Below are 26875 nucleotides of genomic sequence, written 5' to 3' on the forward strand. Positions count from 1 at the left end.
ACCACATGTGTCTTGGTAAAACATATATATATATATATGTATATATATATATATAAAGGTAATATTTTTTCTGAATTTTTGCCATTTATTTATTTATTTGTTTGTTTTTATTTATTTATTTTGCCAGTCCTGGGGCTTGAACTCGGGGCCTGGGCACTGTGCCTGAGCCTCTCTGTGCTCAAGGCTAGCCCTCTACCACTTGAGCCATAAGGCCACTGACAGCTTTTTCTTTTTATGTGGTACTGAGGAATTGAACCTAGGGCTTCATGCATGCAAGGCAAGCACTCAACTATTAAGCCACATTCCCAGCCTTTGCCACATTAATATGCATTGTTTACACTGGTTTTCTGAAGACTCAGGATGAAGTACCATATTGTGACTATCAGTAGGTTAACCCTTTTTATGAATTTTAGAAACTTTTCTTATAGCAACTCTTTAACTGTCTTCTATCATTTTTTTCTATCTATTGAAACTCGAAAGCATTTCAAACTCTAATTGTAACTATTTTCTTTTATTCTCCTCTTAGTTTTTATCCAACTTTTGCTGTGTAGAAATTTTTTTAGAAATTTTAAAATAATGTTTCTAGTTCTTCAATTTTTTAAACTAGTTGTTAGCCCCAAGTATAAATTTTAAATATATACTTGTCTAATTTATAAGTAAAGCACTTTATAATTTTTCCTGGTGAATATTTCAAGCTCTTGTCTTATCTTCTTCTTTTTTTTTTTTTCTTTTTTTTTTTTTGGTCGGTCGTATGGCTTGAACTCTGGTTGAACTCTGGGCTTGGGCGCTGTCCCTGCGCTCTTCAGCGCAAAGTGAGCACTCTACTGCTTGAGCCACAGCACCACTTCCGATTTTCTGGTGGTTTATTGGAGATAAATTCACGGACTTTCCTGCCCGGGCTGGCTTTGTACTGTGATCCTCAGCTCTCAGCCTCCTCAGGAGCTAGGATTACAGGTGTGAGTCACCGGCACCTGGCTTTGTCTTATCTTCTTGCATGTGGCAAGGATGGTTTCTATGTCCAAATATTCCAACATCTGGATCTTTTCAGTATGATTTTCTATTGTTTTTGTTCTGTGTGATATTCTCTCTATATACTTCAGGAGAAACCCACAAGTTTTAATTTTTCATTTCTCACTTATTTTTGTTATGCTGCAGGAGAGTTATGAAAATGTATTGAAAATAAAATTTAATTTTCATCCCAAGAGGTTTTTATTTACTTAAATGCTAAGAAACTATCATTGAAGATAATAAAGAAGCCAAAGCAAAATTGTGAAATTGTCTATTTCAGGATTATTTCAATGACTTATGCTGTAGCCCTAGACCTGGCAAAGGCTTCATGGACTTTGCCTCAACACTGTTAGAGTGCTGGTGTCTGTTACTTTAGATAAAATCTAATATTTTTGGTAAGCCCAGAAGACACAGTTTGAGAATCCTGGATACTAACATTTTATGTATTCTCAGCTGGAGAGGCTGAAAAACACCTTGTTCTCTGATGTGACCTTTCTATATAGAATGTACTTTAATGACAAAATTTGTCCATATTTACATTAATGAATAAATTTTTCTCTACATGATTGTGGATTTTCTTGGTTATTTTTCCATATTTTATAAAAAAGTAGTACTTTAAGAATATTATTATTTTCTAACTTTACAGGGAAACTTTAGTTGTTAAGTTGTCTTAAGTTGCTTAATAAAACACAACTACTAGCAGGAAAATCTAATTAATTCCCTCTTATATTACAGACCATTATATATCATGTGTGTGTGTGTGTGTGTGTGTGTGTGTGTGTGTGTGTGTGTCTGTGGTATATATATATATATATATATATATATATATATATATATATACACACACATATATGTATATATGTGTCCTTATAATGTTATTTCCTTTATGAAATGGTTAACTAGTAAGCTTTCTCTTTGAAATTATGAGGTTATCTGATTTTTATGCATGTAACCATATATGCAACACCAAATGATTATTACAGCTGTATTTTATGACTAGTTCCATTATGATATAAATTTTAGACATACATACCAGCAATCTAAGAGATTAAAGAATACATAATTTACAAAGCAAAGAAATCTGGTTCAAATTCTTTTTCTAATGTATACTTTCATTCACTCATTAACCTAATTTGTTTAAATCACAATTTGTTACTTCATTAAATCCGGACTTTTATGTCATACAGGGTTATTGTAATACATACTGAGATAGTCAGATGATGAGCAAATTATTGATATAGTAGAAATAACAATAGTATCCTGAAAAAAAGATAGAATTCATGGGTGAACAGACATCTTATTGCAAATATATCATTGTTATCCTAACATTCGACCCATCAATTAGGTGATTTGCTAGCAAAACACTTCTTGCTTTAAGTGAGTTAATGTCAGGCATTAGCCACTAATCAGGAGTTAGCAGAGTTTGGGTGCAGATTGTCACTTGAGCTCTGTTAATACACATCTTACATCTGAGGTCCGGTATGTCTTCTCTTAAAGAAATGGTAGTAACAGGGGCTGGAAAGGTGGCTCAGTGGTAGATCGCTTGCCTTGCATGCATGAGGCCCTGGGTTCGATTCTTCAGCACCACATAAGCAAAAAGAAAAAAGCAGGAAGTGGTGCTGTGGCTCAAGTGGTAGAGCACTAGCCTTGAGCTGAAGAGCTGAGGGACAGCGCCCAGGCCCAGAGTTCAGGCCCCATGACTCCCCCCCAAAAATAGAAATGGGAGTAGCACAAGATACTAGCCCAAATACACTCATGTCATGTGTATTAATATTTCATTGGCTACTCAGCAACATAGAAAAACTGAAAAGAAAAATTCTGCCAATCACAAAATAAAAATAAATTATATAAGGATGGAAGTATATCTACTCACATGGGGTTTTGGTAAAAGGAAAATGCAATTTAAATAAATCTCACAGTCTGTCATATTCATTTAATTAATATTTATTCATATGTTTGACTTTCACAATAATTAAATAATGGAAAATTGAGGAATGGCTCCTACCACATGGCTTTCTTTTGAAAATTGATCCAACTATTTCTCATAGCCAGAAGGAAAGAGTAGCTAACATTGACACTTGATATATAAAACATGATCGCATATTCTATAACCATATGAGATGAAGAATTAGCCCGTCTCTGTCAAGCTCTGGGCTGATCTGTTGTGACATTCTGATGTGTGGGCCTGCCAGATGTGTCTCTCTCACTTATCTCCTTTGCTAACTTAACTCTCTTATGTTAAGATTACATTTCTGCATAATGAAATGGCCCTAATTGGAAACTAATGGAATGAGTCAATAGACTTTTTTATAAGTAAATATTTTTATAGCAGAAACTGGAAACATAAATCATGCTATTGAGCTTGCATAAATGAACACTTAATAAAAACTGAGTAAAACATAAATACTGGTAAGAGGTTTACTTTCACTTACTAAAAGTAAATTTGTTGCAGTATAATTTTGTTGTAAATTAACCTGATAATTTTATCAGAGATGTAAGAAGATATGAAAAACACAATCATAATTCTGAGTTTTGACAATTAGAGGGATTAAATATGAATTTTGACAATTATGTTGACTTTTGTATATACTTATACATATACATATATATAATCATTATATTGTGACCTGCTTTGTCTCATTATGATTTTCTTTCTTTCTTTATATTTAATTTTTTCTTGCAGATAGTCTACATGGGTTGGTGTGAAGTGCGGGAACAGGACCCCCTGCAAGACAAATTGTACTCTCCAACATTTCTCGCCTTGCGGGGTTCATGTCTTTACAAGTTTCCAGCACCTCCAGTAAGTGTTTTTATCCAAATGCACAGAGCATTTAAACATTGTCATAACTGATGGACATCAATTCACTATTGCTAAGTAGCATATTAGCAATATATCACGAAGAAAGTCTGGAAGAGCACACTTTTTTTCTGATATTTCATACTAGAAACTACCCTTGCATTAAACATTTCTTTTATTATCCTTGAAAATTTTAGAAGGAAGTTTTGGTTTTCAGCCCAGAAATTAAGGAAACAAATTGCAGAGAAACATAGGAAATGATTTTTGAAATATTTACAAGTTTATGCCAGTGTATATAATTAATTGAATAAAAATTAAAGAAACTATTGTGTTAACATTTGAGTATACATGGAGTGAGATTTTAAAGATTAATTATTAATATAATTTTTCCAAGTCTTTCCATTTCCTAGCAAATGGCGCAAGTGAAGTATGCCAGGCCCAAAGAAACATAGGTCCCATGATTACCCTAATTTGCAATAACTGGTAGATGTCTGAGACAAGCAGAAAAGGTCAGATAAAATGATATAGGTGAAATGAACCCCAAGATAAGGACACAAGTGGTTTTTTTCTTTCTTGCTATTGTTTCTAACGCATTTATAAGTGATTTTTTGTTGCTTTGTATGTCCCTCCCTCATGGTATAACCCCTGTCTCTGTTTTCACTGTATTTTATGTTGGTATAATTTGGGGAGGGGAAGGGAAAAAGCAAATTGTTCAAATAGGGATTCGGGTGGACTTATTGCAAAAGTGAGATGTATAAGATGATTTGTGGAAAAATGAGCTTCACAACTTTGGCAGGGAGTAGTTGTGGAGATGGAATGGCAGGGATGGTAAGGGAAAACAAAAGAAGAAGTAACAATGCTTGATAAGAAATGGACTTATTACCTTGATCATATAATTATAACCCTTCTTTACGATATTTTTACAATAAAAGTGTTATTTAAAAAAGATTAATTATTAATCAAGGTGTGTGTTATGATTTCTCAAAGAACCTTTAAAGGGCCATTTTAGAGTATTTGAAACTTTTACTTCTTAACAGTTAAGTTTTTCATTTAGACTTGAATCATTATCAATAAGTGAATCTCAAATTTGTTTTAACAATAAGTGTTGTCTATCTAAATTTAGTCAATATTTCAATTCTATAATATTACAAACCTGAAGGGTAAGATAGTGTTTTATGCTTGGAAAAAAATCATTAGCTTATTCTAGTCTATGTGTTTTTCAGTTCCCATTACTTTAAAAATACTTAGATGAATCAAGAAGAAAGTTTCATTGTGGCTTACAGTTTAATTTAAAGGTTTTAGTCCTTGATTTCTTGGCCCTTGTTTGGCTTGTCATGGTATAATACATCATGGTTGGAACATGTAAAGGAGAAGGTTTTCCTACTCCATGGCAGCCAGAAACAAGAAAGGAAGGAAGGAAGGAAGGAAGGAAGGAAGAAAGAAAGAAAGAAAGAAAGAAAGAAAGAAAGAAAGAAAGAAAGAAAGAAAGAAAGAAAGAAAGAGAAAGAAAGAAAGAAAGAAAGAAAGAAAGAAAGAAAGAAAGAAAGAAAGAAAGAAAGAAAGAAAGAAAGAAAGAAAGAAAGGAAAGAAAGAAAGAAAGAAAGAAAGGAAAGAAAGAAAGAAAGAAAGGAAAGAAAGAAAGAAAGAAAGGAAAGAAAGAAAGGAGGGAGGGAGGGAGGGAAGGGAAGGGAAGGGAAGGGAGGGAGGGAGGGAGGGAGGGAAGGGAAGGGAAGGGAAGGAAAGGGAAGGAAAGGGAAGGAAGGAAGGAGGGAGGGAGGGAGGGAAGGAGGGAGGGAGGGAAGGAAGGAAGGAAGGAAGGAGAGAGAGAGAAAGAAAGAAGAAAGAAAGAGAGAAAGAAAGAGAGAGAGAAAGAAAGAAAGAAAGGGTCTCAATATCCCCTTCAAGGGAATCACTCATAACCTACTTTTCTTCCATTAGACTTTACTTCCTAAAGGTTTCATCACTTCCCAATAGTACCATAGACATAAGACCTACTCATCAGTATATAAGGGTAGGGTTTCTTAAGGTCCAAACTATAACTGTGAACTATTTTTTGCAACTATCAGAATATGTTTACCTATGTTGTTTCAGTATCTTTAAGCCAAAACAGTCATGTTATCAATCTATTATATTCTAAGCTCTAGTCAGTGGAATTTGTACAACATGTAGGCTTATGTGTTGTATCAAACATCTTACTTTCAGAAATATGTACCCTACCAAACAGTAAGCACTCAATAAATATTTATTGAATATAAATACTAAATGACAGAGCATGCACTGACAGATCTGATAATCCACAAAGCGTACGAATTTTCAAGCTTGACTTGCTGTTCTCTTGATGTTGAAGGGCATCAACTTATTTGCATTATTGATGTTTTTACAATGTCATAAAGCATCATAGACTGTTTTCTTAACACAAATCATATTTTTATCAAAGCCAGTGTGAATATTTCACATCCTTCTGTTTTTAACTTGGCCCAACTACTAAGTATTTGTGAAACAATTTCTCATTAATTATGTTTATGGAGATTACACATTATTTAAAACATATACAGTAACATAGTTTTGGCAGACAGCATTTTATATCAAATGAAAGTGTTTACTAAAATAAATGCTACAATAAATGGTAATAAAGCCTAGTATCGCTTTCTGGACCAAGACAGCACAGAAAGAAGCTTCTCCCATGTGATTCTGGGCATTAGGTCAACAAAGGGTAGACTCTTTTCTGAAGAGAGAAAGAGAAAATGCATTTGAAATCATGACAGAGATGACAGGACAGCTGAGAAGCACAGAAACAAGAAAGCTAATCAGAGACAAGAAACAGCCCAGATCTCCAATGCCAGCTCTCAAATAATGAAGGGAATCTGAAAACGAGAACCACAAAGAAAACCAGGCAGAACAACAAGATAAAGTGCTAACCACAAGATAAACTTGCATTTCTTACAAGTCTTGAACCCATTGTGGAGTTCTGATATGGCAGTGACTTCTCCTACGAGATTGGTCAGAATTGGAGAAGAGATCCATTTTGTTGCTCTCCACATCTCAAAGATACCTAGTTGGGTACTATCATAAGAGAGGGCCTATTTGATTTTCAATTACTCTGGGGAAACGACTTGGAAAATAGCATGTCAGAGAATCTGAGGGAGGTCTCCTATAGTGCTTAGATAAGGCTTAGTCATAAGAGATTATCTCGAGAAGTAAGAGGGTTGCAAATGGACTGTTCAGAAGTATAGGCAATAAGGAATTCTTACTATGATAGCTAAGACAAACTGATTTGTCTAAATAACAGAAACAATGTTTCAAAAACACAGAGACATGGCCAAGGAATCAAATCTAACAGTCTGTCAGGTAGAAAAGCAAGCTGAAATAAAAATGAAAAGCAAAGAAAATATATTCAATGAAATTATATCAGAAAATTCCCAAATCTGAGTGATCTGGGGTTCCAAGTAAAGGAGGTATTTAGGCCCCAAATTGAAATGATTTGAGAAGAACTTCTCTGTGTCATACTGCAGTCAATGAACAGTAAAACAGGAAGGAATACTGATGCCTGAAAGAAAAGTAAATTGCCATTTTACTTAGAATGGCAAATGCATGAGAATTACATCAGCCTCTAATGAGAGTTACAGAAAGCCAGAAGAGTTCATAGTGAAATAGTTCACACTCGAAAAGTACATAGTTGACACTCAACACTTTATATCCAGGAAAGTTATACCTTAAAATTGATGGAAAAATAAAGACTCTTAGACATATGTATAGAATAAAGGAATTTGTGATCATTGAGCCAGCATTGCAGAAGACACTTGAAGGAATTCTACATGTTGATAACAAAGAAACAATCACCAACATGGGAGCTCAGGAACAAAAATGTTTCATATGAGAAATAGAAAGGTGAATAAGAATAAATGAATAAAACATGTTCAACTTATAAACCAGTAAATTCCTAATATCAATATGGTGAAGTAAACAAACAATGCTCAAATCAATCCAGGGAAAATACAATGAATTTATTAAAACTAAAACATGCTTTTCAAATTCAAATTTAAATCACTGTAACTATTCAACTAAAAGATGTGGTTTGGCTGATTGGATTAAAACAAAGTCTGGTCTTCTTTGGCTACAAGTACAAGTGGAAAAATGGAAAGTGAAAGGATTGGTAGAAATGTACTAATCAAATAGGAGCAAAGTAATTAGGAACGGCTATACTTAATTGACAAATCTAACCTCAAGAAAAAATCAGTCAGAAGAGATAAAGAATGTAACATATTAATAAAGGAACAATGCAAAGAGAAGAAACAATAGTAATACATCCATACACATCTAACTATGGTAGATCTAATTTCATGAAACAAACATTATTGTATAAAAAGACACAGATAGATTTCAAAGACAATAATTACAGTCACTTCATTACCCAACTCCTATCAACAGATGCATGTTCTAGAAAAAAAGGTAATAAAGAAACATTAGAATTAAACTACACCACTAATGAAATGGACTTAATATCTACAGCACATTCCTTCCAACAGCAATGGAATATACATTCTTCCTAATAGCAATTAACCTTTTCCAAAATATATCACATTTTAGGGCATAAAGAAAATCCTAAAAAAATTCAAGAAAACTAAAGTTATATGTTTTAATTCACCAGATAAAAATGACAAATCAATTATATAACAATATCAAGAATGCATATAGGATCTATACAAACAGCATAGCTACGGAACACTAAACTTTTGAATTTTGAGTCATTCCTCGAAGAAATAAGGGAAGAAATGTAAAACTTTTTAGAATCAAATGAAAATAAAAACACAAAAAATCTGTACCTATCCTATGCAGTAAAGGGATTTTGTGAATATTTGTATTAAAAAATTACAAAGATATTAAATAAATAGCCTAATAATAGACTTTCAAATCTTAGAAAAATAAGGCAATCTAACTACAAACTTAGCAGATGTAAAAATCTAATAAAAATGAGAGTGATAATTAATGAAACAAACATGAAGAGAATAATGTAACAATTAATATAGCAAAGAACTGGCTCTTGAAATGATAAATACATAAGATAAATCAAGTTTTAGATCAAAAACTAAAATAGAGAAGACCCAAATTAACATATTTAGAAACATACTTGGTAATTATAACAGATATCAATAAAATGCAGAGAATAGGTACAGGGTATTTTTTGAAATTCACATTCAAAATAATTGGCAAACTCTAGAAGAAATACATAAATATCTAGATACATATGATCTACCGAAATTAAGCCTGGAAGATATAAACAAATTAAAATGTTTATAACAGATAACAACATTGAAGAAGTAAAATTCGAGGATTTACTTGATGGATTCACAGCTGAATACAATCAGACATTTAATGAAGAATTAACACCTATGTTCCTCAATTATCCCATGAAATAAAAAGGGGCAGAAAGCTGCCAAACTCATTTTGTGATGTCATTATTACTGATAAGAAAATCCAGATAATAACACCCAAAAAGATAAGAAATCAATTTAATTGATGATTATAGACCTACAATTCAAAATAAAATATATTTATATCCAATTCAATAGCATATTAGAATGATTATACCCCATGATCAACTTGAGTTCTTTCCAGGAATGCAAAATTGGATCAACCTATGTAGATTACTATATCTCATACAGTAGCAGAAAGGAGAAAAAAAATCACATGATTATTTTAACTGATGCAAAAAAGTGCAGTGATAAAATTCAGTACACTTTCAGAATAAAAGCGCAAAATGAACTAGAAATACCTCCACATTAAAATGGATACATATGACAAGCCTATAGGCAACTTTGTAATAAATGGGAAAAAGGTGAAAACATTTTCATTGAAAGAAAGATAAGACTTTCTATTCTCCCTTTTCTTAATCAATATAAGGACTTAAGTTCCTAGATAGAGCACTAAAAAAAAAAGAAATGAGGAGATACAAGTGGGAAAAGGAAAAAAATCAAATAGGCCTCTTTGCAGCTGATATGGTCAAATACTCAAAAGATTAAATGTCCCACCAGAAAACTCTTAGCTCTTATAAACATTTATAATAATTTAGCAGGATTGTTATATAGAATCAGTAGCTTTTCTATATATAAAACACAAATATCCTGAAAAAGCAAGAAAACAAATTCATTTCCAATAGCTTTTAAAAATAAAATTTGTAGCTGGCGCCAGTGGCTCATGCCTGTAATCTTAACAACTCAGGAGGCTGAGATCTAAGGATCACAGTTCAAAGCCAGCTCAGGCAGGAAAGTCCGTGAGACTTTTATCTCCAGTTAACCACCAGAAAACCAGAAGTGGTACTGTGGCTCAAGTGGTAGAGTGCTAGCCTTGAGTTGAAGAGCTAAGGACAGCTCCCAGGCCCAGAGCTCAAGCCCCACGACCAACAAAAAAAAATAATTATAATAATAAAATAAAATAAATAAAATAAAATTTGTAGGCATAAAAACTTAAGGTAGTGAATTAGCTGTCCAGTAAAAATCACAAAACACTGAAAAACTGAAGAAGACAGAAAAATCTAATTTGCTTTGTAGATCATCAGATTTAATACTGAAAACATGGCTTTTTGCTCAAAGTGGCTACAGATTCAACACAATCATCACCAAAATTCAATGACATTCTTCATAGGTGAAACAAAATACTAAACTTTATGTTGACAAATAAATGTTCTCAAGTTGCCAAAGAAGGCCACTGTACAACGAATAATGTTGGAAGAATCATAACATTTCAATTCAAATTTTATAGCAGAGTCATAGTGTCAAAAGCAATACCAGGACAACAACAAAACAGAAGATCAAGAAATAAGCTTACGATGACACTGTTACTTAATTCTTGACAAAGATGCTAAACGCTTACACTGTAGAAAAGATGCACTCTTCCACACTAGTGTTGGGAAAACTGGAGATGACTGAAACTGCATCCTTATCTCTCACCCTGTATAAAACTCAATTCAAATTCATTGGAGACATAAATGTAATACCTGAAACTGTTTGTTTTTGTCGGTCATGGGGCTTGAACTCTGGGCACTATCCCTCAGCTCTTCAGCTCAAGGTGAGCACTCTACCGCTTGAGCCACAGCTCCACTTCTGGTTTTCTAGTGGCTAATTGAAGGTAAAAGTCTCATGGACTTTCCTACCCTGGCTGGCTTTGAACTGTGATCCTTAGATCTCAGCCTCCTGAGTAGCTAAGATTACAGGCCTGAGCCACTGGCACCCAGCAATACCTGAAACTCTGAAGCTCCTATGAAAGCACAGGGGAACATTTAAAGACAATGTCACAGGCAGTGACCTTCAGAATAGGACTCTAATTAATCGGGAAATAAGAGTAGGAACTGAGAAATGGTATTGCAGCAAGTTTGAAAGTTTCTTCATAACAAGGAAAATAGTTACCAAACTCAAGATACAGCCAGCAGAATGGGAGAAAAATCTTTCCCAGCTATGCATTACATATAGCATTACTAGGGATTACTCACCAGAATACATAAAGAGCTGAAAAATCTAAATACCAAAAAAACTCCAATTAACAGATGGGCAAATTGGCCCAATAAATAAAATGCAAATCAGACTTGAAATTTCTTATATGCTAATCAAAATGGCTACCATTGAAATAAAACCTAGTCTGTTGGCTAGGACACTGGGAAACAGGAATCCCCATATACAGTTAAGGGGAATGTAAAGTAACACGATCACAGAGTAAATCAGAAGGATTGTTCCTTTAAGTTAAAAATAGAAAACTATCATATAATTCTGCTATATCATTCCCAGGTTTATACCCAAAGACATACTTATAAGCCTACAATAGGGACACTTTTAGAACCATATTTATGCTGAACTATTCATAATAGCTAACTTTAGGAATCAGCCAGGTGGTTCATCAAAAAATAATAGATAAAAGTGGCATATATACACAATGCAGTGCTATTCAACCCTATTTCAGTAGGAAATTACATAACACCAGGTAAGTGGGTGCAACTGGAGATCTTGTTTCATGGATTATTTTTGGCGGGGAGGGGTCGTGGGTCTTGAACTCTGAACCTGGTCGCTGTCCCTGAGCACTTCAGCTCAAGGCAAGTGCTCTACCACTTGAGCCACAGTGCCACTTCCTGGAGATCTTGTTAAATGAAATAAGTCAACTCAAAAAGACAAATCTTCATAATCAGATTCAAATGTAAAAACAAAAACTTGAATGTAGAGTACAGACTATTTTGGAGGGAACAAGCAGGAGGAGGTTGGTAGGTGGAAAGAGAGAGTGATGAGAGTGAGGATTAATATCCAAATACATATATATGTATATTATTGTGAAAATACTGTACAGAGGGGTTACAGTTACATGAGCAAGGTAATGAGTACATTTCTTATCCAGCATTATTGCCTCCTCCTTTGTTTTCCCCTACCATTCTGTCCCTCCCATCTCCTCATCTACCCCCTTCCCCCCTCCCCCCACCTTGCATCTCCCCATACCCCACACACCCCCCTCCTAAATTGTAAAGTTCGTTTTTCGACATAGCATCCTGTACGTCTCATTGTTGCAATGAGTCAATCTGTATCCCCATTTAAACATTTTGTTTTTTTCCCTTCCCCTCCCCAAATTATACCTACATCAAATACAGTGAAAACAGGGGTTATGTTATGGGAGAGGGACAAACCAAATATATTGTATGTAACTATGAATGTGTGATAGTGAAACCTACTTTAAAAAGCGTGTTTTGGAAGTATAAGTACCTCAGTGGCAAAATGCTGAACTGCCAAATTCAGGGCTGGGTTCAATCTCCAATACCAGAAGAGAAAAGACAAAAAGAAACATGTTTATTAAATGGGCAGGAAAGTAGGGAGGAATAAGAAATAGTAATAGAAAAAAGGAATATGAATAAAATATATTCTGTGTATCTATGGAAATCACAATTGTACAATTGGCATTGTACAATTAATATACAAAAATTGGAAAAATTATATATTAAAGAATGAAATGCCCCACCCCAAGAAAAGATTAGAAATCAGAGGAAACCAAAAATTATTTGAAACATGGGAGTGACTTCATGAAATGAAAGACTTTGATATGTCTGTGAAAGCATCACTATTATAGCATATTAAAGCATCACCCTAATATAGCAATGAACTAAAGAAGAGAATAAAATCGACTTTTCTAAAACAAATAGCATTATTTTCTCTTCTCTTATAGGTGACCACCTGGGACTGGACTCGAGCAGAGAAAACATTCTCAGTTTATGAGATTATGTGCAAAATTCTCAAGGTATGATCAATAAGTAGTTGTGGTTTTGAACTCTAATGAGCTCATGAACAAAAGTAACCTATGGACATAAAAGGAAAGAATATGAAAAGAAAGAAAGAGGTATGTAAGTTAAGAGAAAATTCAAGGTACAGACAATGCATAGGAATCCAATTAGAAGATTATGTCACTCACCAGCTGGACCACCATTCCTCAGTCATGGAAAGCTTGCAGTTTAGCAGGAGAACATTGGGAAAAAGACAATTACATTCAGTCTGTCAATCTTCAATTACTTACCTGATGTTTTTGGTACTAGAACTTAATTCAGTGTTTAAACTTCTTAGGCGGGAGCTTTACCAGGTGAGCCACACACCTTAGTCTCTAGTTTTTTGCTTCATTTTGTTTCCTAACTGAAATTTGGAAAATATTTGGGTAAGGCTTGAAATTAGAAAATGTAGGCAAAAGTAGAAATTTTTTGTTTGTTTTTTTCATAGAGTCTGGCCCGTCTCTATGAGCATGTAAAAGACTATGTATGCAAATGTTGTAGATATTTTTGTGTGATGTACAAAATTATTGCAACTGCAGGTTATTAAATTTTTTTAAAATTACAAATGGTTTAATATCCTTTTAAGCAGTTAAAGTAGGAATAGTTTTTGATTTGATTTGATTTGATTGTAAAGATGCTATACCGAGGGGTTACAGTTATATAAGTAAGGCAATGAGTACATTTCTTATCGAGCTTTGTTACCCCTTCCCTTCCTTGTTGTTGTCCCACTACCCTTCCCTCCCCCACCTCCCACACTCCTCCCCACCCCATCCCATCCACCTCCCCAACTCCTACACCCAAAGTTGTAAAGTTAGTTTCCAATATATTGTCCTGTTTGTATCCTTGTTGCAGTGGGTGATCCTATGTCCTTGTTTCAGCTTTTTGTTATTCCCCTTCCCCTCTCCAAATTAGACATATGCATATATAAGATGCAGGGTACCAAAATCCAGTACAGTGACAACAGGGGATATACCACAGGGGAAAGAACATACAAAGGAAACAACAACAAAAAATAAAATCACATGGTACATATAAAACAATAACAATAAAGACAGACCTCTTGTGTCTAAATCTTGGGGTTCATTTCACTTAGCATCATCTTACATGGTCATTTGTACATGCTTTTTGAGCTTTTCAGCTCATCTGATAAGATTATCCTATATGTATACTAATTATTGCAAGTAAGGGAAACCATGGGACCTAAATTTCTTTGGGACTGGGTTACTTCACTTAATATGGCTGAAATTTTCTTTTTCTTTTCTTTGGTTGGTCGTTGGGCTTGAACTCTGGGCCTGGGCGCTATCCCTCAGCTCTTCAGCTCAGGGCAAGTGCTCTACCACTTGAGCTACAGCACCACTTCCAGTTTTCTGGTGGTTTATTGGAGATAGGAGTCTCATGGTCTTTCCTGCCCCAGCTGGCTTTGATCCGCAATCCTCAGATCTCAGCCTCTTGAGAAGCTAGAATTATAGGGGTGAGCCACCAGCTCCCGGCTTGGCTGAAATGTTCTTAATAAAGACTTGGAAAGTAGGAATAATTTTAAGAATCATCTGTCCAGTTGTTTTTTAAAATAAATGTTATAGTGTATGTTTAAGTTATGTAGCATGATGCTTTCTGATACTTGACAAATAGAAAAAAGTATTACAGTGAAGCACCGACCTATGATTTCATAACATTACCAAATTAATTTTGCTTTAGTAGCAAGTTCATATCCAATCTTCTCATTCAGCCTAGATAGAATATATGGTGTAATATTGTTAATGATAAGCTTCACAGTCCACCTTAGCAATCTACATCACTTTACACATCCTATATTTCTATTCACCTTCCCTTGCCACTGTTTGGTGTTCTGTTTTCATTGTGCTTTTTATGCTGCAGCGAATATGGAGCACAAGTATTTGTAAAAGGCAGTGATTGGGTTCCTTTGCTATATTCTATCTGTTCCCAAAAGAGGTGCTGGGTCACAGAGTTGCTTTATCTTTAAACCTCTTAATAAATACTCATTTATAAGAGTTTTGGCCAAATTTCCATGATGAGGTGCTGAAACTCATTTATTCCTATTTGTGTTGGCCATTTTTTTTGTCTTCTTAAGAGAATGAGGTCTTTTGCTACTTCTTATTGAAATAAAAATATGCCCATCTTTATGAAATATGTTTTGGTAATTGAATATGTGTACACAAAGTAATAAGCATATCCAGCTTTTCAACAATTAACATTTTTATGAGCTGAGAATTTTGCATTTTCTTTTGTCATTTGAAATCTATTAAGTGGCTTTAAACCATAGTTACTCTAGCATGTAATAGAAATATCCGAACTAATTCCTTAGCACTGAATGTGTTGGATTGCTCCTTATTTAACTTCTTTTCATCTTCTTGCTCTCTCCATTTTCTAGTCTGTGACACTATTCCATCTATTCTTTTAGGAGATTGATTCAGTTTCCATAAATAAATGGAAACATGGGTGGTACCTGTCTTTCTGCTTATTTTACCACATGCAATAACCTCAAGTTCCTTCCATGTTGCTTCCTTTGCCCATTTTATTGTGTTATTTTTCTACTATTGAGTGTTTTTGTAAATTTTTATAATAACCCCCTATAAGATAATATGCTATGCAAATATTTATTAACAGTGAATAGGAATCTAATGAATTGTTTCTCTTTTCATTTTTCTTTCTTTTTTTTTAGTTTCATGTAGACCTATTTATTTAGTTTTAATCTTATGGCTTGGGATTTTACTGTGATATTCAAAATATCACCAAGAACAATGATTTTAAGTTTTTCTTGAGGTTTTTTTTAATAGAAATTTTAAAGTTTCTAGTCTTGTGTTAGGTCTTTATTGATTTTGTGTTGATATTTGTGTAGAATGTAAGTAAACTTCTGGTAGCATTCATTTTCACTTGGAAATTCAATATCCTTAGTACCATTAGTGCACTCTTTCCCCAGTGTCTCTTAATGGTGCCCTTGTCAGGAATTAGCTGGCTTGTATACATTGACATTTTCTCTGGGCTTTCTGTTCTGTGACAATACTATATTGTTTTGATTACTAGGATTTTTTCTTACTCAGTTTAAAATTAGGGAATATGAGAACTGTAACTTTTTTGTTTTTGTTTTTGTTTTTTCATTAGCTTAATTATTTGTGGGTCACTTTACTTCCATATTCATGTTAGATTTAAATGTCTTAGTTCTTGAAGAATACCATTGTTTGATAAGGATTTATCGAATCTGTATGTAGTCTTGGTAGTATGACTGTTTTATAATATTATTTATGAGTTATGAGTGTAGGATATCTTTCTACTTGCTTCTTCAATATCTTTCATTAAGGTTTTATGGTTTTAGTATAAAAATCTTTCACTCCTCATGGATAAATTAATACCTAAGTATTTCACCTTTTTGATGTTATCAGAACTTAAGTTGTTTTCTTGAATTATAAGGTAGGCCATTAATTACTTGTCTATAAAAAACTGATTTTCTGGATTTTGTGTCTTTTAATTTTATTGATTCATTTATTCATTTTTGGAATAATTGCTTGAATATTCAGATGTATATATGCATAAACACACATACTTATCTATACAGAATTCTGTCTATAACTCTTTCTTGTGTCCTTATCTGTCTTGTGTGATTACTGTTGTTACTACTTACAGTACTATGATGAATTCAAGTAGTAAGTGTATGCTTTTTTGGTATATCAGATCTTACTGGAAAAACTTTAGATTTTCCTCATTGATGATAATGGTACCAGTAAATTTAAATAGCAAAATGATAAGCAATTATATTAAGAAAATGATTTCTTTTAGAATTAATAGTCATTTGGCAAATGCTTTTTTAAAAAGAATTTTTTCTTTTTTTTTTTTTTTTTTTTTTTTTTTTTTTTTTTTTTGCATAGTTGACATACAAAGGAGTTGCAGTTACATTAATCAGGCACAATCAGTACAATTCTCTTTGAACCGTGTCTCATCTCTGGCCATAAAAGAAATGCAAATCAAACCAACATTGAACCACTTCACTCTAGTCAGAATGGCTATTACAGGAAAACTAACAATAACAAATGCTGGTCAGGATGTGACCAAAAGGGAACCCTATTACATTGTTGGTGGGAATGTAAATTTGTTTAACCACTCTGGAAAGCAATATGGAGGTTCCTCAAGAGACTAAACATAGAACTTCCCTATGACCCAGCAATTCCATTCCTTCGCATTTAGTCAGTGGACCACAAACCAAGCTACACTAAAGCCACCAGAACAACCATGTTTATTGCATCATTGTTTATCATATGGAATCAACCTAGATGTCCCTCAGTGGATGAATGGATCAAGAAACTGTGATATATAGATATATATACATATATATGTATATATGTAATATATATAGTGCATATATATACACACTATATATGATATTGTACTATTTGTAAGGAAATATAGACTTGGAAAAAATTTTATTAAGCAAAGTAAACCAGGGCCAAAGCAACATAGTCTGCATAGTCTGCATGTTCCCTTGTTTGTATAGAATTATTTGAGATGAACACCTTTTAAATACTTCATTCTGTTAAAGTGACATCATAGTGATTATGTATAAAAGCAAAAGTCCACCAAGAAATAAATCCCATAGTGTCATTGTTTGTATTTTTTTCAATATACTGTTCAATTTCTTTAAAAAATATACTTTCTTGAGAATTTTGTTGTTGTTATGCTGGGATTTGAACTCAGGATCTTATTCTTGCTAGAAAGCCTCTACCACTTGAATCATGCCCTCAGTCCTTTTTGTTTTAGTTATTGTTCAGGTTGGGCTCCATTTTTTTTTCACCTGAGCCTTGTCTTGGACTCTAATCTCCTACCTATGCTTTCTACAGAGCTAGAGTTATATGCATAAACCAACATACTATATCTGTTTGTTAAAATAGATCTCTAAAAACTTTCCTGGGCCAGCCTTCAACTATGATCTTTCTGGTCTATCTTTCAAATATCTTGAATTACATGTATGCATAAATATGTCTAAATTTTCTTGAGGATTTTTGTGTTACTACACATAAGGTAAATTGCCCTATAGTTTTATTTCCTTTTGATGGCTTTGCTTTAACTATATAATGAGGCTGGTCATGAAATACATTTGTAGATAATCTAGGCTTGTTGTTTTGAAGACCTTATTATTAATAATTTCCTATGAAATTACCAATTTTACTCTTCTTTTTTCATTCAACAAGCTTTGAGTTTATTTATTATGTTCCATTTTTCTGTACTCAACTTGACTAATTTCTATCTAAATTTATATTCTTGGTTTCTTTCTGTTAATTTTAGATTGAGTTTGTTCTAACTTTTGTAATTCTGTGCTGTTTTGTATTGCACTATTTTTTGGAGATTTTTCTTCTTTCTTATTGTTTACTCCTAAAACTTTCCCTTCTTAATTGCTTGTGGTACATCCAACAGGATTTGAAGTGTTGGGTTCCCATTGTCCCCAGTCTCAAGCTCTTTCTTTATAGATATTTGTATTTTTCTTAACCTACTGGCAGTTTTATTTCCAAATAAAATTATTGGTGAATCTTTCAGGATTTATTCTGTCATTGCTATCTAGTCTTATACCATTACATTGTTTTTTATTATGTTGAAGTGGTTGTACAAAGGGGATTTCGTTCATTCTGTCAGTTTGTGAGTACAATGCACTTGATTCATCTCACCTCTTCCATACTTCTTCATTTCTCTCAACCTTACCCATCTCCTCAAGTTACCTAGTTCTATTTTTACATATGTACATTGAACATTATGTCTCACCTTTTTGGGTTGAATGTTTTCACTTCATGGATTTGAATATCTGTTTCTCTCTAATACATAAATAGTTTTTAGCAATTATTTTAATACAGTGTACAAATTATTTTATTCCATAAGCTTTCTTATATTTGCTTAGTCCATTTTAGAATAGCACAGCATAGACATATGTTCACTTAATGATCTCCAGTAAGTCTTATGGATTATCTATATATGTTCTTTTTTCCTCTCTGAATATTAAAGGCCTTACTATCAAGTTTACAGATTCTTGTGTTTTCACTGAAGCTTTCTGTTGTATTTTTAATTGTTTTTAATTTCATTAACTCATTAATTCTTTTAAATGCAAGATATCATCTTAGTTCTCTTACATATGCATCTTTCTCTTTGAGCTTCTCATTCATACCACAAATTGGCTCTAGATTTCCTTGAATTATTTATCTTTTTTCCTTTCTTTCAATGAGTATCCTTAAATTCATCATTTTATACTCCACGTTAGTCCATTTCCTAAATTCCTTGTCTTTGGAATCGACTAGGTTTTTTTATTTGTTTGTTCTTTGGGTTTTTTTTGTCTGTCATGGGGCTTGAACTCTCAGCCTGAACTCGGTTCCTCACCTCTTCAGCTCAAGGCTAGTACTCTACCACTTGAGCTACAGCCCCACTTCCTGTTTTTCTGGTGGTTTATTGGAGATTAGAGTGTCATGGACTTTCCTGCCTGGGCTGGCTTTGAACTGCGATCCTCAGATGTCAGCCTCCTGAGTAGCTAGGATTACAGGTATGTGCCACCGATGCCCTACCAATGACTAGGTTTTATTGCATTACTTTCTTGTGCCTTTTTTTCTGTCTTGGATTTAATTGATCTATCTACTTGCAAATTTAAAAGACTATTTTTTTGAAAGAAGACTTTCCTCTGCTCCTGGGCTGAAAGCATGATTGCACAGGGTGCAGTGCTTCTGGTTAGTTGAGCATGGTGAGATGATCTCCATTCATCTTCTTCATTTAGTCGCTGTGAGAACTGCAGGTTGATCAGTAAAGTAGGTTGAAGGGCTACTGACTGTTATAGTAGCTGTGTCCAGTATTCAGTCAAGGACCTTAGGAGTTTTTCTGTACTTAAATTCCTCATAGTAGGAATTAGTAGTAGGTGAAGGGATATTTCCAGGAGTGGAATATGACATCCTTCCATTCAGGATTCAAGTATGTGACACAGCTGTGGAGCCAACTTTCTAGTCTCCTAGTCCTGAGAATATCCAGTAGGTCTGAGGATTGCATCCTTCTGGGTAGTACCAGTAGGTAAATATTTCTGACACTGACGCTCTGTGACATCTCAGCAGCTCAGAAACAATAGACCTAGATGAAATTGTTGCTCTGACCCTAGGTCTTAGCACATAACTCTGGAACAAGTATAAGCAAGAAGTCTCAGTATTCAGGTGAGTTCCAAAGTTATAGTTCAGTACCCAGAGCTGATCGGATAGATAGTCCCAGTTGGTGGGACTCTGGACCCTGATGGTGGGTGAGGGTAGCAGCCCAGGCTTTGTGAGTCCAGTAACAACAGCATCCAGGATGACAGGACATCACTGTGGCTGAGGTAGCCATGGCTTCTTTTTCTGTGTTTGAGGAACAGATCTCAGCACCTTTGACTGTTGGAGCTCATCCAGCTCCATGTAGGTGGGTATGGTATCAATGTGGTCAGGAGAGTAGGTGGCCCAGCTCACTTAGCAAAGATTCTGCTTCACTGGGACTCAGGTACTACAGTGGGATCAGTGAAGGCCTTAGAGCTTTATTGGAGTTAAGTTAGAGGTGTACTCACATATCAAAGACTAGAGTTACAGTAAGATAAGTTGTACATTCTCTCCCTATCCCCATCCTCCCCACCCTCTGTCCCTGCAGCAGTATTGGCAGGGAGGGGGTACCAGAAGCCACTGTGACAGGAGTCTATGTCTATTCTAGGCACAACTGCTTTTCTGTGCTGGAAGCCCTAGATACCCAACAGTGTGGTGCTCTCCGAATTGTGATGCTAGAGGCAAGAGTGTACAAATAGATCAAAGTCCATGTCCCTAAGAAGGAGGTATCACTAAGCTCAGCTCTAAGTGAAGCAAGGCCAGACATTAGATTTGCTCTGCAGCAGATACTAGAGGGCAGGACAGGGCAACAGTTTGGATGGCCTCCTGACAGGTGGACATCGTGTAGAATTCAGGAGGCTTTCAGGGTTGTATGTATCTGCTGCCCATCCCAGGCAGAGTGTACCCAGCAATAGATTGGAGACCAGGATGGTATGAATGATAGTTGCATAGGTCATGGAAATAAGGCTGACTTAAGCTTACATAGTTCACATTGTGTTTGGGTGACATGATAGAAAGTAAATAAACAAGAAAAGTAGTAGATAGCTAAATGCCAGTCTGGTTCACAGGGTATTATGTAAATTCCATCACCCACTTACATCTAAGTTCTGAATTTTGTGTGTCTTAGATGGAATATGTTTTAATATCTGTTACACATTTTTAATATATATTTTATTGTAAAGATACTGTACAGAGGGGTTACAGTTACATGAGCAAGCTAACAAGTGTTAGACTCATATCAAAAAAGCACCCATAAAAGTCATATACCAAGTCACAGTGCTCGCTCATATATCAGAGCTTAGGGACAGTGCCCAGGACTGGAGGTTAAGCCTCAAAATCACCAAAAAAATAAAAATTAAAAAATTAAAAAACTCTACTCTGTTAGAGTAGAGTTCTCTGCTTTTTCCTCACTCATTGGTAAGTTAGAAGGAAATGAGAAGCAAGAGAAGTTGTGTGACTTAAGACAGAGTAAATGTTTCAGAATAGGAAAGCCTTGGCAGCAAACCACAAATGTGCAATTAAATACATTGTCTTTGCAAATGAAGTGAATTTTTTCATCTATTAAATGTGAAGGCTATTGCAATGATCAGCCATTCGTTAGTTGATTTTTGAGAGTGTCTTATTTACTAATTCATTTTACAGATATGAGTAAAATTGAGTACAATTGAGTTACCAAGCAGTCCATTTAGGCCTTAGGGATCAACACAAGGAGAGCAAACTAAAAAAATTCCTATCTGATCAAGGAGCTCAGGAGAAGTATTTTAGAGAAAGCCTTAACTAAATTGAAATCTAAAAGAGTTCTTAAAGGTTCAGCAATTGAAGCTATGTTGGATGGGGTTGAGATTTGGTGAAGGGAGAGAAAAGAACATCCTGGAAATAAGAATTAGGATGCAAAGTTGCTCAGGTGTAGTACAAAGAGATATGTGTGGTTTAAACAACCCAAACACATTCATTACTGTATTTCAAGGTGCTGACTTGTTGGGACATGCACAGACACCAGCAATGCTTTCTTTTCTTCCTAAAGTACACATGCTAACCAGATCTCCTCCTTGAACTCTAAACAACCAAGTGATATGATTAATAAAACTGCTAGAGTTCTCCAATGTGGGATTGCACAGTTGGAGAGGAGCCTGAAACACATGACATTAAAAATTTTTTAATACACTTCTCTCAGTGTTATTGGGTTTAGAGCAAGAAGGATGTAGTGTTGAGGAGATTTCATAGATACCCCTCAGGGTAGTTAGCCATATGACACTAGGGTACCACATTGTGTTACATCAGCATCAAAGTCTGCTGTTGTCTACCCAAAGAGGTGTGTCCACATGATATGGGACATTTCACTAATTCAATGTAGGGCCTTTGTACATATATACACATATTTACCAGAGATGTAGATAGCTAAAGTCATACATACGCATTCAAATGTGGCTATATGCCTATGTGCACATCATATCTTATCTGTCCTCAGAGAGTGGGAAGGATTATTAAAGTCTCCTGAAGCAAGATACATATTCAGCACTCAGTTATTTCTAAATACCATAACCTGTACAGAAGTTTTGATGGATGGGTTGAGTCATAGAAAGTCAGAGATGAGACCATATCATTTTATTATGTTATAAAATAAGGACATACTAAAGTCATTGTAGAACCATATTAATGATATGGGAAGTAGCTTCAACAGGCTTATGTGGTATAAATAGAGCACCATTTCAACAAATATGGGACAAAACAAAATTGTAATTAATGGTGTATACTCTATGAATAGGTAGGAGCCATGAATTCATCATCTAAGAATAAATCAGTGGAGAGTCTGACCAGAAATAGACATTTACTGGATCAAATTCCTACCCACAAAGTACTTCCTATAAAAGATGCAGGTAAGTTTGCAAAGATAGCAGCACCTAAGCAAACAAGCAACCAGAGCCTTATATTCATGTTTGTTCATGGTTGGTAGAGTGACAGGAGGATATTACAATCACAAGAATAAGGTTATAACCTTCCTGAAAAAGCTGTGTAAAGCAAGCCTAACCAGGAGGAAATGTACAATGTAATATATTACAGGGCAAATCCAATGTGCTGTAACCCAGTTTAATGCCATTTAGTCTAATGCACTCTGATCTTGAGGAAATGCCTAGCAAAACCAGCTGAGGAAGATTTTATAAAATATCTATTCTGTTTCCCTCAATAGAATTAACTTAATGTGAGGCAAAAAGATCAAAACATGGTTTTCCTTAAGGCAGCCAAAGAGACAGGATAGCCACATACACGAAATTACTCCCCAGTTATGAGCTGTCAGTGATGGTCAAGGATGAGATGGAAATAGGAAATGTCAAATTCTTGGTTTGAGTGGTTTTATTGTATGTAGTTGTAGGCGAATGCCCTAATTGTGCCCATTCACAGAAAATAAACCCTGGGCTGTGGAGGTGAGTGGAGATGAGTTGCACACAGGCAATTATGAAACCACTCAAGGAATAATTTTGTAATTCACATGCAAATTTTCTGTAAGTCAAAGTGTAACTAAAAAGAATTCAGAAGTTGCTAAATGAAGTGAACTGTAAAATAGATAAGAAAAATTAATCTGTCTCAGGTAGTGTTATTTGTAAATAGCAATAGAAATCACTAAAGTGACCAATCTAATAATAAATCTTCATAGACAGTACTGATTAAAATTGTACCCAAATTAATAATATCTGAAAAGAAAATCCACTAAAAATGAGGAATAGAAGGGAACTGAAGCAGCTAGGCACTGGTGACTTAAGCCTGTATAACCTTAGCTACTCAGCAAGCTGAGATCTGAGTCTGTGAGACTCTTTTTTTTAAATTTTCTTATTAAAAGTGTTTTTTTTCTAATTGGGAAGGTGATGCACAGAGAACTTACAGTTACATAAATCAGGTAATGAGTAGATTTCTTTTTGAACAATAACTCCTTCAGTCATTTTCTTCCAGGTCCCTCCTGATTCCCCCCCCCCCCGACAAGTTGCATAGTTCATTTCAACATAGTGTCTAGTGCAACATCACTGCTGCATTTGTTCACACTTTGTTCCACCATTTCTGTGCTCTTATCTCCAATTAACCACCTGAAAACCAGAAGCAAGCTGAGCTGTGACCCAAAGTGGTAGAGGGCTTGCCTTGTGCAAAAAGAAGCACAGGAATAATGCTCAAGCCCTGCATTCCAGCCCCATGACCTACAGAAGAAGAAGAAGGAGAAGAAGGAGAAGAAGGAGAAGAAGGAGAAGAACGAGAAGAAGAAGAAGAAGAAGAAGAAGAAGAAGAAGAAGACGAAGAAGAAGAAGAAGAAGAAGAAGAAGAAGAAGAAGAAGAAGAAGAAGAAGAAGAAGAAGAAGAAGAAGAAGAAGAAGAAGAAGAAGAAGAAGAAGAAGAAGAAGAAGAAAGAGGGGAGGGAGGAGGAGGAGGAGGAGGAGGAGGAGGAGGAGGAGGAGGAGGAGGAGGAGGAGGAGGAGGAGGAGGAGGAGGAAGAGGAAGAAGAAGAGGAAGGAAGAAGAAGAAGAAGAAGAAGAAGAAGAAGAAGAAGAAGAAGAAGAAGAAGAAGAAGAAGAAGAAGAAGAAGAAAAGAAGAAGAAGAAGAAGAAGAAGAAGAAGAAGAAGAAGAAGAAGAAGAAGAAGAAGAAGAAGAAGAAGAAGAAGAAGAAGAAGAAGAAGAAGAAGAAGAGGAAGAAGAAGAAGAAAGAAGAAGAAAGAAGAAGAAGAAGAAGGTGAAGTTCCTTAGAAAAGCACTCAAATAGTATACTGGAGGCCCTGGTGGGTATTTTGGAAATAGGGGGACTTTTTTTTTTTTTTTTTTTGGCCTGGGCTGCTTTAACTCTAATCCTCTAGATCTTATCCTTCTGGGAAGTTAGGATTATAAGTGTGAGCCACCACCACCTATCAGTGACAATTATTTATAGGAAAGATTACATCTTGATTTTGAAGTTAGTACTTTTGGGAATGATTACTTTCTATGAAAAATATCTTAGTAAAATCAGACTTACTTCATGTCACACGCCATATTAAATGTAAAAATACTTCATTATGAGTGTGTTCATTGTTTTACATTTTACTGTCATTTAAATGATGATGGCTGTACGTTTTTTTAATGTATCATTAGGTAACAAATTGCTACAAATAGTTTGTAGAAATCATCTTAAAAATGTTTTTCTCTCTGAAATATATTTTCCTGGTGATTCATAAGAGGTTTTCCAAGTTGTTACATAAAGTTGCAGTGTTCTTGTTCTGGGTAAGCACAAGACTCAATTCATATGAGTTCTGACAGCTGAGAACATAAAGAACACCTCAAATTGCGCACTAGTATGGAAATACACATTTAGAATCCCAGCACTGAGAAGCTGAAGAAAGGAGACCATGACTTTAAGGCCAGTCTGGGCTCTATAGATTCTGTCTCATAAACAAATAAAAACAGACATGAAAAGAAAAAAAAAACTACACATCACAGAGACAGTTTCTACCCAGTAATTTTAAATCTCACTTCTTTCCTTAAAACAAAAAACAAAAAACAAAAAAATACAGTAATTGCTATTGATAAAAATATGATCTTTTTAATTTTGCTAACTTTTTGAAGTATTTTCTTTGATTTAGTAATATTTTACTAGGTATGCCTATGTCAGTGATTTCTAAATATTCACTAGAGTTATAAGGAATACTATTTTTAAGGTATCTTCAAGTCCTTGGGTATTAATTAATTAAATCTCATATTTTCCATTTTCTTCATAAACCTATATGTACTCTGACAAGCCCACATTTCTCAGAGATGTAGTTTCCTTTTTTTTTTTTTTTTTCTGTCAGTCATGGGGCTTGAACTCTGTGCTGGGCACTGTCCCTCAGCTCTTCATCTCAAGGCTAGTGATCTACCACTTGAGCCACAGCGCCACCTCTGGTTTTCTGGTGGGTTATTGGAGATAAGAGTCTCACGGACTTTCCTGCCCAAGCTGGCTTTGAACCACAATCCTCAGATCTCAGCCTCATGAGTAGCTAGTATTATAGGCTTGAGCCACCAGCGCTCAGCAGATGTATTTTCTTTCTCAGCTTTACTCTCTTTCAGGCTGATGATTCTTCTAGAGTCTTATCTAGCACCACGCATTTCTCTGTCTTCTTCATATTCCTTCATTTCCTTCTCATTTACCTTGTGTCTGGTGTGAGAAAAACTTAATTTTTTATGGAATATGGTTACTATAACTCTGATGTTTGCCAGAAGGTGGTTTGTCTTGGTGTTCTAAGTTATATGTCTTTACCATGTTCTTGTGGAATTCTTTATTAAAACTAAACTATCTCAGTAAGAGAGTGTGGTAATAAGAGGATGTGATTACTAAATTCATTAGAAAGTTAATATATAGAAGGTGTGTGGGTCTGTTTTCTAATATATGGGTAAAAATTACAGATTACAAAACACATTCAACTCCTCTGCTTTTGCAAAATTGAACAGAGTATTGGCCTTCCTTCTCCTTCTATAAGTCTCACTGGACAATATGTTCATGATGATCATAAACATCCATGTTGCACATGTCTGCACTTCTTAAATCTAAAGCTCCACCAAATATCATTCATATAACAAGCATACAGGAAAACTTTATTTTCAAAGCCCATCACTTCAATTGACTCCAATAATTTTAGTAAAATTGTGAGGATATAGCTATATTGAGAAAATCAGCCAGGCACTGGTGGCTCATGCTAGCTACT

At 34.8% G+C, this 26875-nt stretch overlaps 1 protein-coding gene across 6 annotated transcripts in view; it reads left to right on the forward strand.

Moving 5' to 3' along the window:
• Positions 1–26875, forward strand: part of Sntg1 (syntrophin gamma 1) — an 807695-nt gene that overhangs the window by 715541 nt on the left and 65279 nt on the right. For all 6 annotated transcript variants that reach the window (XM_069990696.1, XM_069990699.1, XM_069990700.1 and 3 more), the window contains 2 exons: positions 3692–3808; positions 12998–13069. In XM_069990696.1, the coding sequence (XP_069846797.1) occupies positions 3692–3808; positions 12998–13069 (189 nt within the window). The remainder of the gene's footprint in view (positions 1–3691; positions 3809–12997; positions 13070–26875) is intronic.

This window comes from Dipodomys merriami, unplaced genomic scaffold (assembly GCF_024711535.1).
Source record: "Dipodomys merriami isolate MVZ:Mamm:240054 unplaced genomic scaffold, mDipMer1.0.p SCAF_4, whole genome shotgun sequence".
Taxonomy (NCBI): Eukaryota; Metazoa; Chordata; class Mammalia; order Rodentia; family Heteromyidae; genus Dipodomys; species Dipodomys merriami.